Below are 22994 nucleotides of genomic sequence, written 5' to 3' on the forward strand. Positions count from 1 at the left end.
ACCAAAAACACACAAAATCATACAAAGCAATTTATGTTTATTTGTGTTTGCATTTTGTGCTCTCCCTCTAACTTTTGCTCACGAAATCTCCGTATAAGTTCACTGCGAATAATAATTTAAAGACTCCGGGTTTTCAAAAAAATCCATTTCATTTTCAACTCTGGAGATTTTATTGAAATTCGATCAATCGGATTCTCCAGATACTTCATGAAACCGAATACGAACAGTAGTAGTCTGTAGCAGCACAAGAGATCAACTATGATTGCGATGCTCCGCTTTGTTAGGAGCCGGTATCCTGTTTATTTCTATTCTTTTTAATTCTAAAGCCATTGAATTTGAAGAAAGTACATAATCTCACCGATGAACAGAAAAGAGTTAGAGTCGAAAGTGTCAAAGTATTGGTTCGTTTGGCTGAATGTGATGGGTTGCCGAATTTGGTTTTTTTTCTAATAAGTCACCTTTCGTACTTCAGCAGTACATAAACAAGTAAAATGATCGAAACAAGTAAAATGAGAGATTAGCTGAATATTTAAACATACGAATGACCAACAGAAAGCAGGCGCCACCGTTGGTGACGGTATGGGCAACCATAACAGCCAATGATCGTTCTACGATAGAGTTCATCCATTGTGTGGTAAATATAAATACCTAAATCTATCGGGAAATTATTTTAGTGTCAACCAAGAATGACTGAAAAACAACGTTTCGTGCTTTATTTCATCAACACAGTGGCCACCGTGTTCACCTAATACAAACCCTTTAGATTTCTTGGTTTGAGGTATTTTTAAAAGTAGAGTTGACATATAAAGCAAGCGCTAGGCCGAGAATGGGCTAAAATATCGCAGAGCCATTTGCGGACAGTTTGCAATATTGGCTGTTTGAAGTCCACAATTCATGCTAGGGATGGCCATACTGAACCAGAAAAAATTAATTCATACTTATCTTTCATTAAATGTAACAAAAATAAACAAAATAGAACATCTTACTTTATTGCAATTTTCGTCAGCCACCCTATAGAATATACATATAGAACTTTAGACCATTTCTGTAAGGAATCTGTAGTTTGGAGTGTGAAGATCATAAAAAAATAAATATTCCCAGATTAACTGCTTAAATATATAGAAAAAAAATTTCTAATCAACATTGTAAAGTTAAAAAAAATAGAGGGATTTCGAACAGTACTAAATTAAAATAACAAAAAATTCTGTTGGACTTCTGTTTTTGCTACTACCCATCAGTTGGTTGACCTTCGGTTTATTTAATGTCACATCTCTAATCAAGTTTGCTCACAGGCATTCTCGGTCTTTTGTTCCGTAGTCTATCCAGGGATATTTCTATCCCAGTTCCCCAGAAATATCCTTAACGGCGTTGAGTATATGGGTCCACTAAAACCCTTGTATCCTCTAAACTAAACGTCAAATGGTAGTCAAACTTTAAATATAATTATTTTAAGTTAATCACTTTTAAAAGAGATATGTTTTTTTATAGCGCCACCATCCATATGTCAACCTTGGTATTTTTTAGCCTGTAGTGTGTATGCACATTATAATAACTCCTATTTTATTAACTCAAAAATTTTAATATTCTCATCTCGGTTTAAGGTTGTATACTTTTTGAATGTACGTGCAGTTTCGTATAGATTTTTATTATTAATACAATAGTACTTTTTTTCTACGTATAAAAATTTTAATAATTTTTTTTCACCCTCTTCCTTGTACAGGAATGGAACGATATGAATCTACGTTGGAATACTTCCGATTATGGCGGTGTAAAAGATTTACGTATACCGCCGCATCGGATATGGAAACCGGATGTGCTTATGTACAATAGCGCCGATGAAGGTTTCGATGGCACATATCAAACGAATGTAGTCGTACGCAATAATGGTTCGTGCCTGTATGTGCCGCCGGGCATTTTCAAGTCAACATGCAAAATCGACATTACGTGGTTTCCTTTCGATGATCAACGCTGCGAAATGAAATTTGGCAGCTGGACTTATGATGGATTTCAGGTTTGAAAGAAAAAAAATCCCTTTAATAATAAAAATAAATAACAATGTAACGAAGCGGTACGAGAAGGGAGTCAAAACCAGAAATAAGTTTTTTTTTTCTTATAAAGAACTTAATTTTCTCTATTAAATTTATTGATTTTTTATATTATTTTTAAATATTTTATATGTTATTAAATCCATTGATTATTTTATATTCAAAATATATGTCTACTGATTAGAACAATTGATTGAGAGCTATGAAATTCAGATAAAAAACTTAAGTAGTTAAAACGAACTTATCCTTAGGTCCAAAATCCTTCATATTTATGATACAGCTTTCACGTACCATGTGAATATTATGTATATGTACACGTCACAAAAGGTATTTCCTTTCATTATGTCATTAATTAACGAATTGACTTCTTGCTTGGAAAAATTAGAAACATCATTCGAAACAACGGACTGTTCTTAGTACGCATATAATATAATACCTTAGCGAGATAATGTAATATGCATTACGATTATTACTTCTTAATTACCTCTAAACAGTCGTAATGTCAGTCTAAGAATATCAGTGCACCATTATATCTAAAACAATGTGAACGAAATGGGCTGATTTGCTTAAGTTTAGAATAGCTTCAGCCTTTACATTTTCAGGGATAATGAGCCATTTTGACTCATGCCTTCTTGGGCTCTCCAGAAGTCAGTTATGTTTCCTTTTCCGCAGTAGGGTTGCGGGCCTACGAAATGTGTTTCTGTTCCCTTTTTGATCAGAATATCCGTCCTTTCATTACCTTCGTGCCCCTCATGTGACGGTATCAATAGCAGAGTTATATATTCTAAAGAATTTCTTGTAAAATTCAAATATTTCTTACATAGACTTAAATAGTAACTCCCTGGATTAAATTAAATTAGATTAGATTTTAAACGGGTTAGGAACTTGTGACCACGTTACTGTATTCTTCAAGGATTATTGTGACAAACCCACTTTAGTTCCATAAACGTTATTAGTAGTTAAAAACGGCATTATGTCCTTTGGAGAGATGTTGCCTAAGTCCGTCATAAGTGTATAAGCTGTTGATAAGTACCTAAGTCTGAGTCTGGCGGGACTATCACAGTAAGACAGAATGTGTTCTACTATTTTCTCTTCTTCGTAACAACGTCTGCAGCTACCATCTCTTGTTACTACCTAGGTTAGTAACTCCCTATAAATGCTTTGAAATGTTATAATTCTAGTAAATTTTCTCAGTAGAAACTTTTTTGTTTTTCTACTTCTTCTCTTTTATTGAGTAAAAAATATTAAACTTTACTATGAATCATTAGGGTTCTGGATCAACAAGTAATGAACTTTGCTCTTCTTTTTTCCTAGCATATATATGCTAGCATATATTTGATTGTTTTCGATCCCAATATATGCTTCGGTGTCTGTTGAATCCCATACAATAGATTATATTGACCCAGAAAATAAAATTTATTGAGATTAGTAAAACTTTATAAGTATATGTATATTTATTATCATCTTTACGCCTCAAAAGGGTTCTACATCAACAAGTCACGAATTTTCCTTTTTTTTTGCTAGCATATATGGCTTTTCATTGTTTTCGATCCCAATATATGCCTCAGTATCTGTGGAATCCACACAATAGATTATATTGACGCAGTATATTCAGAAAAATATTTTCTTTTTCTACATTTCTTAAAAAACATAACTTAAAATAGAAAGATTTATGCAGATTAGTTAAACTTTATAAATATATATATGTGTATATATATAATTTTTTTTATTCTTTGTTTATGTTTTTTTATTGTAAATATTTTTTTTTTATTTTTTGTTGATTATATTTTATTGTGTATCATTTCTTAATCTTCATTGTTTATTTGATTGAAAGCAAGTTTAAAGAAAAAGATTATAACTCGAACCTTTCGACAGCTGGATTTGCAATTACAAGATGAAACTGGCGGTGATATCAGCAGTTACGTGCTCAACGGCGAGTGGGAACTACTGGGTGAGTACGCAATTAGTAGTAAATCTGCTACGTTTGCTAAGAGATGTTAATCATAGCAATAGAAAGCAAAATAAATAACAACAGATTATATATAAAAACAAAATGTAAAAGATATAATAAAACCAAAATAACAGAAAAAAATGTTAAAATTGAAAAGTGGAAAAATATTAAAGTAGAAAAATACAAAAATAGAAAAATACAAAAATAGAAAAATACAAAAATAGAAAAACACAAAAATAGAGAAATAAAAAATAGAAAAATGCGACAAATTATATTAAATTGCAAACAATTTTTTGCCATTAAACGAAAACAAGACAAAAATTAACAAATTATCAAAGGTTGCAAATGACTTGACAACTTCAGAAACAAAATAAAAATTATCAACAAAAAATATCTAAAAATTATAAACAAAATAGAAGCGGAAACGGAAGTAACTGCGTTTTTAAAGCCATTCACGTTTCCGGCGCACTTTTTCAACATTTGACATTTTTTTCGTTAACTTAAAAGTAAAAAATAAAAAACAAAAACCAAAAACCAGTAACCGAAAAACGAACAATATATAAGTGTATGTATGTATGTACGACACGACTCTATAGATACTCCTCACATATGTATCTATTACTTTGTTGTGTGTTTCAAATAGTTTAAGTTTTATTTTTTTTTGTTTTTTTTTTCTGGTAGGTAGTTTTCATAGAGAAGTATTTTCGTAGTTTTATAGAAAAGTTAGTGTTTTGTGTTTGCAGTTCAACAAGTACGTGTGTTGGTATCCGTGCACTTAAATTAAGGAAATACACGCAGGAAGTAATGAAAAAGGTAGCACTACAGCCCGATCGTACTTCTCTTCCCTTCCATACCTGTCCCTCTTCCCTTCCCTGCCATTCCCGCACAAACTGTTATGCATTAAGTTTAGTTTTATGTTAGGAGCAACATAAAAAGTTTTTCGTTTATTTGAAGATAGGAAAAGTTCAATTTGAGAAGATTTACACATGCAGATAGACAACGCACACGGTTTTCCAGATTTTTTACCATAAAGTATGTTTAGTATTTTTTTTTCCTTAACATTGGCTTATAGTTACATTTGACTAAAAAGAACTTAAGACTTTGTAGAGAGTTCAAACAAAGTTCATTTTTATGCAAAAAAATTTCAAATACTAACGAGCTTTTGTAGATAAAACAAAATTTAAGTAGGTAAATATGGCTGACAAAGACCACACATCATAGACCTAACAGATTAGAAATTATACCAAATAAGAATGCTTTAAGAAATTTTTTATATAAACACAACACTTAAAATATGTGCTTTAGATTAGTGCTTTAGAGTATTCGAGCATCGAACTGCAAGGGCTTGATTTTGAGTGTACTTGATTTTGGTTATGTAGCTCAAACCCTTCAAGTATTCAGAAGACATTATACTCTAACAACAAATTAACTTTATATCCTATTTCCTAGAGAAAACGACGAAATGTAAATAACTAAACGTGATTGACCAAACCCACACATAGACCTTACAGATTAGTAATGATGCTAGATCAGAGTAATTTAAGAAGATAATTCAGTAAATATAACACTTAAGAAACATCTATGTTGTCTTTAGGTATTCAGAGCGACTACTTCAAGTGTGTTTAGAAATGCTCGAGCTATGCTACGCACTTCAACAATAAATCTACATATAGACCTAACAGATTAGTAATGATGCCAGGTCATAGTAATTTAAGAAGTTGATTCAGTAAATAAAACACTTAAGAAATATCTATGTTAATGCTTAAAAATCTTCGAGCATCGAATTGACAGAGCAGCACGAGTGTACTTAAATTTGGGTATTCAGAGCGAACACTTCAAGAGTGTTTAGAAATGCAACAACTACACAACATAATGAAATGTTTTACTTCCTATAAGTTAGTGCTTAATTGTTGTAATTAGCACAATTTTTAATTTTGGAAATAATCAAAAGTCACTTATGTTTAATAAGAAATATAACTTTTTTAGGTTAACACCTGATGATCCCTAATATCCTAATAGCCTTATACAATGGTGCTCACATATTAATATTTCAGAGTGATCACTAACCGCACGGGGCAGTACGCAGAACTTAGATCAATTATTGTATAATCACAATGCTTATGAGGAACACACAAATTAGTCAGTGAGATGGGTGGACGTCTGCTTAAACTCCGCAGCTATCAAAGAGTAAGAGTGCCTAGATGTACTAATTCGGAAATGGCTCAATATTAGACATATTAATATTTAAGTCGAATTTATCAAACCCCTGTGAATTGTGCAATTAAAATTTTGCGTTCATCGTCAGGGTGTTTGAAATGTAGTCACTAGTCAATATTGTTTTAATTTTACGTACACCTTCAATGTGTTATTATAAATTTGAAGTCACACTCCGACGTTACATTTTCGATTCGAATTGAAAACATTAGATATCTTTATCAATTATTATACAACAGCTGATATATTTGATGAGTTCCTTTGATATATGGTTTTCATGTTTTGGCAATGTTCATTGTTCCAATCCCTACGGTCGTTCATCAGACTGTATTAAACAAAGCGTGCATAGACCACATATTAAAAACAACACCTGATATATTCTATGAGTTCTTTTGATATATATTTTTTTCATGTCTGGGCAATGTTCATCATTCCAGTCCGGACAATATCATCCAATACAGTGTATTAAACAAAGCATGTATAGAACACATATTTGGTTTGTGGACTTTGTACATTTATGTACAGCCTATTTAAGAAATAGGCTATATTTTTCGTTATTCTAGTTTACTCGTTAAAAGCTCTCGCAACACACAACAAAATTATAGTTTGCTTTCTCCCACTTTGGTACTCGTGATACTTGGTACTTAGACCAATGCTTTACGGTGTTCATGTTCGTCACTAAATAGGCCAAATCTACATAACAACAATTGCGGGGGATATTCATTAGTTCTCGTACACATTCTGCAGAATGTTGTATATTTTATATTCCATACTCCATTCTATAAGTATATTCCATACTTTTCAATCGATATATATTAAACCCAGTCACTGCGAAATCTACAGCGAGTTTGATCAAATTTTTATGCTAAATGATAAGGTAAATACCATTATTCACGATGAGCAAAGTACTTTTCCGTTACTAGTGTCACCGTTTCTGCAGCAGACCGATGGATATAATGATTAAGAAATGCTATTCAGATATTTGAAATAATCTCAAACTGCAGAGTGAAGAGGTAGCATGAGTTGACAGATTACTTATTTATTAAGTAGAAAATAAATCAAAAGTTGAACTACAAAGGAAGAAGCAGCTAGACGACTTGTCCAGATCATTGGTTTGAGTTGGCTACTTAATTATCAGTTCTTCGCCTGAAAAACCTATATGTATTATTTTATTATTATTGAAAAATTCAATTATTTTTTTTTTAATGTAATTTTATTACAATACTTTTGAATAAATATCTAAACTTATAGCATTTCTTTATTAATTTATAAAAAGTGGTCACAACTACCATTAAAGTTATGAGCACGAATTTTGAGTTTTGGCCTTTTTCCCATTGAAATAGAATTGAACGTTCCAGTGGGGCCAGTACGATGTCTTTTGAACTTAGTACAACCTTTTAACCATACAAAGTAAATAAGTTTATTTAACAAAATGGCCACACATATACCGAATGTATCTACAAACCGACACTTGGCCATAATCCATGAGTGCGATTTTTAACCATAACGTGAAATATGGACTATTTTTGCCATTTTCGGCGCTTAAGTACCTTAGACCATTTTATACGCATTAAAAAAAAAAATATATATATATATATATATAATAACTGAAAGTGTAAAAAATATATGTAAAAAGTATAAAAATAAAAATGAAATGTAGAACAGGAGCGAAATCGCAAATAATGTGAGCATAAATCAGGCTGTCGCTGCGGTTTTGCACGACGTTACTTTCGACGTATCCTTGGCGCTGAGTGTTAAGTACATTTGGTGTAAATTTCACATGCACAGGACTCCATGAATGTTTGCAAAAAAAAAAAATATATATATATATATATAAAAAATACATTTAAAAAAAAAATAAAATTCAAAACTGTATGAAGCGCATAAACTGAATCAGGAATATCGTTAAAGTCGAACTATATGAGTTTCAGTTGCCATATATTTTTATGTTTTAAGGTTTTCCACTAGCATAGAGAAAAAAAACTGCATATAAATCCCGCAGGAACATAATTTTGTTCAACATTTCAGTATATTTAATGCTCAAGACACGTATTCGCCCAAGAAGGCAAAAGCTGCAGAAAAATACAAGCTCGAAACCAAAAAAAAAAAGTGCACTTGATATATATTATAAGGATCACAAAAAAAATTTAGTATGAGGTTCGCTAAGATGCATTGAAGTTTAAAGACTGAGCTTTTGTTATGCATATTTAGTTTTGAGCCACACTGAGCAGAAGAAATTAATTTTAAAAATATATAAGTAGATATTAAAAAATAAAAATAAAATAGAGTGCATAAAATTCTGAAGCCAATAAACTTCAGGTGTGCATATCCCCGCTTCAGCTTATATGGGGTTTATCCACACTATAAGCTTATATAGGTATATATAGCTTCTATTATAACTTATTTATTTTGCATAAAAAGCCAACGTTTTTTTTATATTTTCCTACCCGCAGAAACAAATATGCAAAATATATTATTTCTTAATCTATAAATATATACTACATCTTTGAATATTATTTTTAAAAATACTTTAAAATTTTGTTTCTATATCTTATATATATAATTCTTCTGTACGTGTGTTGACAGTGAACTCCTCCTAAACGGCTAAACCGATTTTGATGAAATTTTTTGTGTGTGTTCAAGTGGATTCAAGGAAGGTTTAGATTCACAATTTGGCCCACTGGATAATGTCTTTTTAATCAATTTTTTATTTTTTGGTATCCATATACATTTATATTAGAAATTTAAAATTTATTCATGCTTACTTTGATTTGTTTAAAAACTTCAAAAACTCTAAAATGAATCGTAAAACTGCCGTTGCATAGCTTAAGTGCATTTAAATTCCGCAGCATAATTATAGATGAGCCAATTTTTAATCTTAAGTTATGTGGTGGTATTCCTGGTAAATCCAGCGAATTCAAAAATTCAACACACAAAAAAGAAAAATTATATATATAAAGACATAAATATCGTACAAAAAACAATGCCACGTCTTCGTGGACGAGGAGGAAATATTGGTCGACGGACTCGGAATTCACAATTACTCCAGAACCGTCGGTTAAATAGATCGGCAGAAAACAATGAAGATGTAAGAAACCAGGATACAATCACATGTGCTAATGAAAGTCAAGAGCAACGCAACGAACGCCAGGAAAATTAATTGCAAGGGGAAACAACGTTCGCCGGGTCAGCTAGTTAGATTATAAAAATTATCTCAAATGCTAATGTAAAGAAAAAAATTTTTTGTTAAAGTTAAGTACTGTACAATTCAACTTTTCATATCTAATTAAAATAACAATAAAGATAGATAAGTGAAGAACAGAAGACCACCCTACTTTCAGTCTTAGTAACAATCCCTATGTGAGAAACCTCGAACTAAAAACTGTCTCTGGCTAAGTGTCAACACAATCAAACCTGTCCCTTGGGATTGCCAAATCATTATTAGTATCAATGAGATAAATAAAAAAAAAATTTCAAATCCTCTCACAATTCCGATTAGAGTCAAAACAAAGGCAATGTATAAATCGCTGAGATCAGATATTTAAGAAAAAACTACTCTCTTAAATATTGTTACATGAAAGCATAGATATTCTGATCAATAGGTAATAAACTTGGAACGAAAATATCATTATAGTATTAGCAGACGGCAATGAAAACCATGTACTTTAGTAGTAAGTTAAAGCTAAACTGTAAAAGCTAAGTGTAGTTCCCATCAAACAGTTTTAATGATTTTAACGAAGCTCCAATTTATGGATCTCATTTTATGACTCCTTTAAAAATTGAGTCATATATGAGTCAATATGGAAATTGTTTTACACACAGATTTTTTTTACTGTAGTGTTTCTTACCAACAGCTTTATCATCGAAAGATGACTCATTGATCATTAAAAAACGAAAAAAATTGTATCCATAATAGATCTATTTTGCATCCATATGTATACCCAGTCCTGTAAGATGGTATTTTGTTTTACAGTGCTCTTTGTGATGAATTCCTGTGATGAATCCAAGTTTTTCTATTGATAAGTTCATACAATTCTGTTATCTCTTATTGTTATAGGTACCAATAAGTGATTTGGATTGTGTTAACGCTGACATATTATTACAGTAACCCTTTTCAATCTGGTTCTCCTTTATTATTATGACAGAAAGGAGCATACTATGTCCACAGAAAGGTTCCGGCCCAATCAATGGTATGGGTGCTCCTTTCCATGACTTGTCAATTTGTCCAGGTACACAGAGAATCAGCAACTGATTTGATTCGCCAAGCAGATTGAGCTTATCAGGATAGTCTTGCACCAGTCTTGAGATCACCTGATGCGAAGTTTATGTATATATATATCTCAACTTATAGGATAGTTTTGCACCAGTCTTGAGGTCATATATATATATATATATATACATATACTATATTATATATGTATGTATATTAATAAAGCGATTTATATTAATTTCTTCTTTTTATTCATTTTACTTATTATTAATTATATTATTTGGGCCCTTATTTTTTCTTTAGTTATGTTCTTATTTAAATATCTATATCCAATATTCTTGTTAATACACGTATGTCGACTAATGTTAGTGTCTTTGTTTTGTTATTAATTCATCAGATTTTTTTCTGTATAATTCCAAGTAATATTATATAACTTAGTGCCAATAATTTTATATTTCAATAAAGAGGAACAGTTTTCCAGCTATCACCACTACGATAACTATGACTACAACTACTACTACTATTACTAATAAAACATTGTAGGTAATATCAGAACCAGTGTACACAGAGAGTCATGGTCACGTCAAATTTGAGAAAATTTTGCCTCGACAAGCCAGTCAAAACAGTGTTGTTTATTAATAAATGTTAATATTTGCGACTTTTAGGAGAAAATGTATAAGTATATCTTAAGTAATCAAAAAAGTAATCATCTTTTAAATTTAGTTAAAAAAAAAACGTTCCAAAATAGTAATAAAGGTAGATAATTGACAACTGCGATATGATTTTCTGCATAATATGCTTTGTGTTTATTATCAAAAAGATTGTCTGTATATATATGAGCTCCTCGGGAAGGTATGCAGATCTGCGGTCACTTATGGCTTAGTCTAATGAAATGAATAACAATAATCCAATCAAGACGTAGAGAGTGGTTTTGAGGAAACCTCGCAGTTAATAGAGAGTAAAAGTGCTCAAGTGCACTGACTCAACTAGCTTCAACATAGATAATATATAGCATCACTCTTAATAATACTACAACAAATACTACTACCACTTTAAATTAGTTAAAAAATCATATTCCTACCAACAGTATTTATTAGTTCTGGATGGATGAAAAATGCATTAATTAATTAAAAATATACTTTAACAAAAGAAACATATACCATAGTATATGGAAATTATTGAATGATAAATCATACATACATAAATACATACATACACATCTGTATATTGTTCAAAAATCAATAAATAAATAAATATTAATTATGTGTCTAAAATATAATCACCAACTATGATAAGTTTTGTGTTTTCATCACCAACACATAAGCTTTTGCTGTCATAAATGTTATCATTGTGCCCTTACTTCTTCCACTAATAATCACTACTATGTATAACAACTGTTTCTACTATTATAATACTATTATATCTGCTGTTAATACCACCACTTCGCTGTAATTTTACTACTAATACTACTATTATTACTACTAATACTACTATTACTACTACTATTACTACTACTACTACTATTACTACTAAATCGAAATGTAACTACACAGCTTATCCAGTGTTCTCACCTCCCACAAAAAAATCGCTGTTAACATAACATTTGATACACTTATGTACATATAATATATATATTTATATATATATGTATAAAAAAAAATTAAACTACACCAATAAAAATAATTATTAAATAAACAAAAAAAAAATAGAAAAAAAATTAAATAGTAAAGAAAAATAAAAATGGGCGCTATAACTTTTCAAGTCCGAAATAGCCGCGTAAATGTTTCGCTTTGTAAATTAATGCCAACAAGAAAGTCATATTTTTGCTTAAAATTTTTTTAATTTTTTTTAATTTTTCTTAATTTTTTTTAATTTTTTTAATTATTTTTTTAATAATTTATTTTTATTTTTAATTATTTAGAATTTTCACTTAAGACTTTATTAATAATAAATATGCAAAAATATCAACTTTCTTGTTTCAAAACAAATAAAAGAAATTTTGTTTGGTTTGCATAAAATTTTATGTAAGCTTAAAGGTAAGAAAATGCATTTTGAAATTTTCAATTTAAATTTCTAATGTAAATAAAATTTTTTTAAATAATTTTCACATTTGCTTACGAAACTGTCATTGAATACTGTGGCAGGCTTTTTACATAAATAAATTTAAATTAAAATGCATCGAAAGAATTTTTGAACGAAGCGAAAATATATTTTACTGCCTTAATAATAGTTTATGAATGACATGCATATATTATCTACAGCCACATACATACAGAAATTTTATTAATATTCTATATATTAACTATGTGATGTATAAAGTAGCTATTTTTTTTAAAAATAATTCGAAAAGTTTTTCTTTACTAAATAAATAATCCATAAATAAAATGCAATTACCATTAAAATATTTAACAAAAATTTATTTTGCTTATTTTGCTCATAGAGCAATAAATACATATATGATAATCATTTCAACACAAACAATACTATAAATATAATAAAGTTAATCACGATCTTGAATAACGATTAACATATATTAGGTCTGTTCCACGAGCTACTCGTAGTAAAACTCAAGTAAAACACAAGTAGAGTACAAACTGAGAACGTAACCCAAATAAAGTAGCAAATTACGCTCTTTACACAGATTGGAACAGCTTTATGTAAAGCCTGGTGAGAACACCAATGCCTCGCAAATAAACAATACAAACATTAATATTCAAACCATAACAGCTGATTTACACATCACACAAATTTTACTCGAAACAAAATGTATGAGTAAAGTCTGTGTAGCATTTTTAAATTTGAACAGGGATGTTACGCTCTCTCAGATGCTCTCAATTACTCGAAAATTTGCTGATGGAGCGCACTTATGTATACACAGTGTTACTCAAAGTTACTACGAGCAGCTCGCAGAACAGATCTATTTTATATATGCTCGAAAAGTATTTTGTTGGCACCTAACATTGTTGCTATGTTACTCGATTACCGAACTCGTTACGCGAGATCGTGAATACCCCCTAATACATTTTTATGAATATTCACAAATTTTTATTATTATGCATAATATACTATACTACCATTTTTATTATTTTCTTAATTATTCTATATATTATAGTTATATTTAAGAGTGCTCAATTTGAATTATTGATAAATGAACTAGATCAGCCCTAAGGCCAGTTATTTTTACTATTATTCTTATGACATGAAAGCCCAACTACATACTAGAGATTCTAGAAACTTGGATCAAACTCATAGTATATACATAAAATTATAGTTAAATTTAAATCAGATTCTACTCTCTGAAGGAAGTCAAGCAACATACTAGAGATTCTATCAATACATTAGAAACTTGGATTAAACTTGGATAGTATGGACATGCAATTATAATTAAATTTAAATCAGATTCTACTCTCTGAAGAAAGCCAAACTGCAGACACCAATAAGCAATGTCCATAATACTAAATCATCGATTTTTTTTATTTTGCTTTTTGATTAAAACTCAAGGTTCTATATTCACGCACATCACGTAAATTCAATTAACAAATTAAAAGACAAAATACTTATGCAAAAACCAAATACGAATGCGAAAGTTTCGCACTTAAAATACGTAAGTCGTAAATGACAAACGTAAACGTAAAAGTTAAGCAAAACAAAATACGTAAACGTAAACGTAAACGCTGTCATAATCGCATTGCCACTGCGCCTGATTGTATGCAATAAACTATTTCCATAAACGTAAACAGCTACGGAGGCGGTAAAGTTAAGAGTTCAAAGATTTTCCTTTATTTTGACTTTGTTTATTGTTATTCATTCCCAATGTTTTCTTTTATATACCAACGAGTATTCGACAATCGTTCGAAATATAAAACAAAGCAAAATATTAAGTCAGAAAAAAAAAAAAAAAAAAAAAAAAAAAAAAAAAAAAGAAAAAAAAATAAAATAACAGAAAAATGCTCTAAGTATACAGAATACGATTTTCTGTTTGGTGAGGTATTTGCATTGTTTTTCATTGTTCTTTCTTCCTATGCCATAGTCTTTTTTTTTTCATCCATTCATTTTTTCCTTCGATTTCTGTTTATTTCGAACATTTTTTATTCGCCAAACAAAAATGTACAATGTTCTGGTATTCCTGCAATTCACTTGCTTTCAGCAGTACTCCGTACTTCGTATAAAGTTTATGCAAATGACAAAGTAATTTAGTTTTGTTTTGCTTTCTTTTATTTTATTTTATTTTATTTTGCTTTGTTTTGTTTTCTTTTGCTTTGTTTTGCTTTGTTTTTAGTTTCAATTTGTTTATTTGGATTTTCTAGCAGAGCTCCGTCGTCTTCGCCTTTTGCGAAATGGCGAGTGACTGCGACTAAGTGTTCCACGTTGCCATTGTTTCCACGGAATACTTGCAATAAATAATAACGTTGCTACGATTTTGTACTGATTTTCAAAAACACTTCGGATTCTATTTTTTTCCCTCTTTGTACTTGATTTGCTTTATATATAAAATATGGAAAATAAGCAGAAAATCTTTGCAAACAACAATAATAAACGAAAAAGCAAATCTTTCATTAAATGCAGTTCGAAAATTTGTTACGCCTATTCGCTGTTATCACGATATGAAATATGTGCTCAGTAGGATTAGAACTTGGCTTCCGGTCGCAGCAGTAGGTATATGGAACAAATTTCGATAGAATGGGTTTACTAAAATGAGTAGTAAGATTTTGAGGTTTTTTAATTATATTACATCTTAGGTTTTTATACAAGCATTTTCGATTTAATAACATTGTTTTCGCAAAACTCTTAATTTCATCTTCGTTTTAGTGAAATTAAGTTATTTTTTCCATACAAAATTAAGTTTTGAGATTAGAACGAAGTTAAGAAAATTTCGCTTAATTAATTAAGATTAATTTCGTAGAAACGTAGACTGAAATTAAGGGACATTTCGAATGCAACTAAGCGTAAGATAATTTTAAGCGAGAGATAAAGTTGAGATAATAAAAAAGGGAAATTTTTTTTAAATAATTTGGGGCAGTATGAACACTTTCGAAATTAGCTTAATTTAGTTTTCACGAAATTAAGGAAATTTGGCTGTCTAAACATAATATTAGTTTAGAAACTGTTAATCTTAGAATGTGTTTAATCTTTTTTTAATTTCTGGCAAAAAATATTAGATGTGTTTAGTTAAAAATAAAAATATTTTAGCTAGAAGTATGAAATGAAGAATTATTTGTACATATATATAAGTTCATTATTAATGCATTATGGCATAATTGAATAGTGAACAAAAGTATAGTCGATACAGCATAATCCAGTATGAGAAACTTTCATTAGTTATCCCTTCTCAAGTATATATCTGGTTAGAGGTCTGGTTGATCACTTCATCATAACATTATAACAACATTTTCCCTGGAATTATTTTGTGATGTTTTTAAAATTATATGCAACTGGAAACATCTTTCACATAGTGTGTTCATGTCATGTAAAACCAAGGATTAGTCGATTGATTATATTTGTTAAATTCTTTAGCAAAACCTATGATACCTTGCGTTATACAAATTATAAATTTAGAATACTCTTTAGATAGAATATATTAATCTCACGAATATATGTTAATCTCAAGTCGAAATAGGCGCAGGACTTTAATGTCAAAAAATGTAGGTAATTCTTTAGCTTCTTGCAAACTGACTATGAATAGCACATAACATTTAACACTAAAGCGCTCGATTCCGATTTTAGGGGAGTACTAAATCACCTGATCAATATGATAAGACGCCTTTACGATAAAAATGAAGCGAAAATTAGCGTGAACCAAAAAACATCTAATATGTTCAAAGCTGAAGCTGGCACTAGGCAGGCTACATTCATTATGAGACTAGTACTTGAAAATTGGATTGGAGGTATATCTATAGAAGGAAGAAAAATTAATAACTTGCGTTATGCACACTACACACTCAATTTGGGATCCAATGAAAGTGAGCTCATCTTACTGATGCAGAAATTGACATTCATAAGTCAGCACTATGGATCTCTAGTCAACACTTCCAAAACAAAAATTATGATAGTTGAAAGGCAAAAGAACAAATAGCCAAATGTAACGACAGGTGCAGACTTCTAAAAAGTAGATAAATTTAACTACTTGAAATCCCTCATAACTGATACTGGCGGTGAAAAAATTAACTGTCGTATGAGAATGACAAGATCTGCAATAAAAAACTTATAAAAATATGAGAAGATAGAACTATAATAAAATCTTCAAAGCTACGTCTTGTAAACGTCTTATTGTTTCCTATCGTTACCTATGTAGCCGAAACTTGAATCATAAAAATATTGGACTAACAGAAGATTGTGAAGACTGAAGATGACTGTATATCTATAGAATAGTGTGAAGAATTCCATGGACTGCCCACCGAATTAACGTCTCTATACTCAAAGAATTAAATGTAAAGACCAAGCTTACGAAAATGACTTTCAACTCATATTTAATGTAGCAAGACGATCAGGAACTCTGAAACAACTGGTTAGAGAAGGAAAAGTAAGCGGAAGCAGACGACGAGGACGGTCGCCTACATGTTGGGTGGATCAATTACAACCTCTTCTTGGAAAAACGCTAAATGAAATGATACACACTGCGCACTGAAACAAAAAATGTACATTTCTAATACGCCACCAAGCTGTGTCAAGAGCATAGGATTGAGAAAGAAGGATATTATATAGATATTTGTTATATTTATATATTATAAATTTTATTTAATGCACAAATCTGCGGAAGTAGTCGCTTAAACGGTGCATCACTGTTCCATGTTGCATATCTCTTTCACCGCTCAAGCGACAGTAACGCGGCACCGTGCGTTTTTTACCGTTTGTATTCACTGGATCTCAACTGTTTGGCACATGCATAAATCACTTTAATATCAATGTCTGAGTATTTGAATTTTAGATATATTTCAATCGTTGATTTGTCTCATGATTTTCTTTTGAAAGTGTTCCTATAGCAAACTTCAGGCATGTATATATGTACATATAGTATGTGAACTATGTTGCAGAGGCTAGTAGAGTGAGACATTCATATAATTGTCTGTCCGTCCGTAGTACTTAAGTTATCCGGCAGAGTCTCATATGGTCTGGCGTATACAAATAAAAATATATGTAATATTAAAATCATTTTATTTAAAAAAATAATTTTTTTTTTATTCTTGCCGGTGCTATTTCGCTTATGGTTATACTCGTATTTTTGCACAACTGACGTTACTTATACGTGCGGATAATATGCGAATTCAAGGCTTTAACTTTGTTGAATGTAATTTGTCTTCTGATATGTAAGTGCATGCAACACAAGTGCTAGTAGCTCCCACGTCATTACCCTTCCGACAGAATAATTTCTCTTCAATATATATTTCTCTACTATATCTATTCATATATATAGCGTACATCTGTACACGATATATGTCTGTATGAAATATATGTTTGTATAAAATATATGTTTGTATGATATATATCTATATATGCTTAAACGTACACTAACAGATATTTAGATATGTGATATATGAGTGTAGTTCAGGAGGCGGAAATACGGCAAAATAGAAAATTATTCGGAAATATGTTGGGCGTTTATTAATATGCGAATTTAATTTGGGCAGCAAACTAATGCCACCGCGACCAACACGCAGAAGTGCAGTATAAATTTATACGCAAAAACGTATTTTCGCAAATGCCAGCAAAAAAAAATAGATGAAAAGGATGTTGAAGGATGAAAAGGATGTTAAAATATAAAGGAAAAAAAAATATTAAAAAAAATAACCGCTCAAAAACACACTTTTCAATGCAAATGAAAATTCAATGTTTCAACGGTTTGCAGTGTTATAATTGAATATTCGTATAAATTTTCAATTTTCAGTTAGGATGCGAAATCGTGTGTATATGGATTTGTTTTGTAAGTTCAGGAATAGTTATTGGCGTTAGAATGGCTATTGGTATTGGTATTGGAAGCGGCATTGGCAAACACTCATATATGTCGGAATTCATTAGTTCGCAACAATTTGATACTGACACACAACGACTGCACCGGATCATTCAATTTTTCATTAAATTACATTGAAACTTCACTTATTTATGCATACACTTCAATAGCAATCTTCAGTTTTAAAGTGTAGTCCTGCAAAATTGTCAAAAACAATGCAAAATTAATATGAGTAAATTAATTTTAAATACACTGAATTTTTAATTAGTTTCATTTATTGCATTTAGCTCAACAATTACACAGCAACAAGTTCTATGAGAAACATAATATTCTACGTTTAAAAGCCTAAATGAATCATCAATAATTTCAATTATAATTGCTGAATTTGTTGAAATCCAGCTTAAATAATAATGAATTCATTCAATATTAATTTGGAAAATTTTTTGATATGCGATTTGACAATGTGATGAACAATATTGAACTTTTTTCTACAAAATTGTTTTAATTAGAATTCACAAAATTAAATTAATTAAAATAAAATAAACTTCAGTCATATTAGAATAAATAATGGATTAGGTATGAGATTTGATACAAAAAAAAAATAATAACATCCCAACAAAGCCAGTGCTTTGAAATCTACAGGTCACTAGAAAACAAGAAAGCTTAAAATTACTTCAAAAAAAATAAATGAAATATTAAGAAAAAAAACATACCAGTAAAAGGTTGCTTAAATTTCTATTTAAAATGATAACTACATTTTAACAACAGTCGAGACAGATGGACAAAGCATATTTCTAATAAAAAGTGTAGTACACATGACATTTTTCTGTCAAACTTTTCTGTCAAATTTTTCTGTCAAACTTTTTTGTCATCGCGTGCTATTAAGCGCGTATTTTACATTTTATTTTATTTTACAGTTAACATTATTTTGAACATGTCCCAGCAAAAAACACAACAAATATACTATAAAATAAAATCATGCATGCATTTAAACAATGTTTTCGCTTCCATCACTTAAAATGAATGAAATTTTGTATATGCGTCGACAGAAATCTGTTTGTTTATGAAAAAACACAAGTAATTTTAAGAAAAAATCAAAATGATTTGATTTACATCAAACTTTTTTTTCAAAAATTCCAATATTGTTATTAAGCGCGTATTACACATCAAAATTTTTTGTCAAACTTTTTTGTCATCGTTTGCTATTACACATTAAAACAGTTGACTTTAAAAAAAAACAGCAAATATATTACAAAATCATGCATGCAAACGATATTTTCGCTTCAAACCCTTCAAATGAATGAAAATCATGCATTTTGTCAAACGATAAAAATCCGATTGCATACGAAAAAACACGAACAATTTTAAGGAAAAATCAAAATTTTTTGATATCCAACTTTTTTGTCAAATCTTCAAATGTGACAAACTTGCTTATATACAAAACCACTGTGCTAAAAGCAGGACTCGTCACTAAGAACTGAAACTCTCTACTTATTAAGTACTGATTTTGGAACTGAATTTCAACAATTCGTCAATATTTTTTGAGTATACGTATATAACGTAGAAATCTAAGTACCTCGGTTATTTGGTGCTTTATAAGGTTGCCATAAATTTTCTTTATATTATAATCTGATCGACTAATTCAGATTAGTCTGTCTATTGCTTTCTTGCATTATTGAAGTTCGTCTATTTACAAAACCATTAAGGTAAAAGTGGATCTTATCGCTGGGAACTTGAAGATTTTAAGTACTTTCTTATTGAGCACTGATTTTAGAACTGAGTATCCAAAATTTATCAATATTAACAAAATTTAGTTTTGCACGGATATATCTTTGCATGATAATAAATATATTTAGAAATCATATCTCAAATATTTATAAAAATTATTTTATTTATAGGTGATAGATTTTCAGTGATGATCTTTAGCGCACAAAGAGATCGAAAATATATAAAAATTAATAAAAATTGGAAAATAATTTTGCCTCTCCCGGCAAAATCTTTGTGGGCATCACAATGGGTAATATATGTCTCTGAGTAGATGTGCTGATAATTGTTAGCTCACGCCTTCTTAACCTAACCTAACTCAATAAAAATTAATAGAAATTAAAATAATTTTCACACCCACTGGTATATAAGCATATTAAGAAATTAATTAAACGTTTTTATATAAACAAAAAACAATGTCTGACGTGAGCTTTTCGATGAAGTTATGCTTTTAAGTAATTTGTTGTACTTTTGATAGTGATAATATTTTTAAAAGAGGTTTTCAGTATAATTTTTCTATTGCTTGGAGTAACAAAACTCTTGCCAAATTGATCTATTTTATATAAAGAGGACTTGTATTTGATAAGTATCATATGAGTCTATAAAATTGAGCACTTTTTTTCATTTTTTAACTTATTTCTATGGTTTGAAACTTAAAAAGAATGTATATTTTTTTTTTCATAAAATTATAGTACATTAAATTTATAATTCCGCACTTTTCACACAAACCGCGCACTTTTCATACAAACATTTAAACTTATTCCTTTTAGCATTGTACTCGTATATACCTGACATACCCTAGAGATTAAGATACAAAACACATACCATAGTTACAAAATTTACTACAAATCATATTTTTATCTATAACATGCACTTTAAACTATTTTCAAACTATTTTAAAGACTACTATTGCTATGCTATTCTCTACTATATTGCTCTTTATACTTCTATCATATGCTTTATATATATAATTTCAGCTCTTCATATATGCATATAATATAATATATTTTTTGATACTTTATTTTTAATTTACTATATAACAATACAACAATATTAAAGGCTTATGTGGTATTTATACTGAATAAATAGTTTTTTACTTACTCATAACTTTTTCTTACAATAAAATATTTTTATTATTAATTTTAAGTTTTACATAAATCATATAAATGCAATGTTATATGCAAAGACTTAGATACTTTACATACTCTGCTTTATATGTATCTGCAAAGCAAATACATACTCGTATACTCTCTACCTATATTTGCATATAAATATTAACATATATAATAATGAAACAGAGCATATAATTTAACTTACATAGTTTTTTCTACAAACAAATATATATGTGTAAATATGTAAATTTATAAGTCAACAAAGATACTTAAATAAATTAATAAATTCCTTTCAATTGGAAACTAATCGAAATCCTTTGTGTTTCACATATGAAATGTATCGCCTGCAGGTGTTCCTGGTAAACGTAATGAAATTTATTATAATTGCTGCCCCGAGCCTTACATTGATATCACCTTCGCTATCATCATAAGACGACGGACATTGTATTATTTTTTTAATTTGATTATTCCGTGCGTATTGATTGCATCGATGGCATTATTAGGCTTCACACTACCACCGGATTCGGGAGAAAAATTGTCATTGGGTAAGTGTATTTTTTAAATTTTAAAGATATTTTACTATTAGAAATTATTAAGATATTTAATATACATTATCACCACTTCTAAAAATAATAAATGTAAAGAAAAAGGACTTCAACCCAGGATTATGAAAACTAGTCTCCACGATTTCAAGCAACTAACTTATATAAATCTTACTCACTTACTTATTTGGCTATAATAACCCGTTATCGGGTTTTGGCCTGACGCTCTGCTGCATGCACGCTTTCTTCATTCTCGTACATCAAGTCCGGGTAGGGCTCCATCAACTCGAACACACCACCGGAGACACGAACTATCTTTACGAAATACGTTTTTTGCTGAAGAATCTTCCTCCTTTCTCACGACATGACCAAGTCAAACCAGTGCAGCCGCTGGATGTTAATTCGTTGAGTTATATCAATTTCATGCTAAGGCGCTAATATATATCCGAGCAGTGTTTCATACCGTTCTTGTTCTACGGTTCGAACAAACTCGACTTATTATATTTGCCCCTGTGCCTACTACAAGTAATAAGTATACATAAAAGTGGACCCAGTTCATTAACAACTAATGTATTCAATCTAACCCATATTTGGATTGTAAAATTGTAGTGCTCGCTAAATGTTAATAACAATAGAGAATTATTGCAATAAAAAGTTAAAAAGGAACTATTTAAGGACCTCAATTGCCATATGTTGACATATATGCATATAATAAGATCTATATTGTGCTATACCACAAGAATCATCAGTTACAGTTACAGTGTTATACTACCCAATTTTTTATACATATATTAAATATAAATTTTTTTCTATGTTATTTAAACAAAGTGTAGAGTATAAATTAACAACAATTAGTCATATTGCCTAACAAAAGGTTTTTTAATTAATAATACTAGTAATGTTACTTATCTAAGGTGAATACATAGATCTTAGCTAGTCATCTCCCTGCTGGTTAAAGCACCTCAAAAGGTAATTTGGTTTAAAGCGACATAGTCCTATTTAATTGTTGACTCAGCCTGTCATAATGTGTTGTAGCAGTCTTCTATATTTCTTGGTTGAGAGTAGGTATTTCAAGGTCGAGAAGTAGATCAGCATTTCGCACCTACCACGGAGCGTTAACTGCATCTCTGAGTGCTTTGTTTTGGAACCTTTGTATCATATCTATTAAATTTTTTTTTGCACAACCCCAAATTTGAACACTATAGAACCGT

General features: G+C 29.9%; 1 protein-coding gene across 1 annotated transcript in view; it reads left to right on the forward strand.

The window, feature by feature from the left end:
* The first annotated feature begins 1711 nt into the window (after positions 1 to 1711).
* Positions 1712 to 22994, forward strand: part of LOC119687570 (neuronal acetylcholine receptor subunit alpha-7-like) — a 67401-nt gene continuing 46118 nt past the window's right edge. The window contains exons 1-3 of the mRNA XM_038101920.1: positions 1712 to 2011; positions 3921 to 3996; positions 21592 to 21786. Coding sequence (XP_037957848.1) covers positions 1733 to 2011; positions 3921 to 3996; positions 21592 to 21786 — 550 coding nt within the window. The 5' untranslated portion in view covers positions 1712 to 1732. The remainder of the gene's footprint in view (positions 2012 to 3920; positions 3997 to 21591; positions 21787 to 22994) is intronic.

The sequence above is a fragment of the Teleopsis dalmanni genome, chromosome X, assembly GCF_002237135.1.
Source record: "Teleopsis dalmanni isolate 2A chromosome X, ASM223713v2, whole genome shotgun sequence".
NCBI classification, from domain to species: domain Eukaryota; kingdom Metazoa; phylum Arthropoda; class Insecta; order Diptera; family Diopsidae; genus Teleopsis; species Teleopsis dalmanni.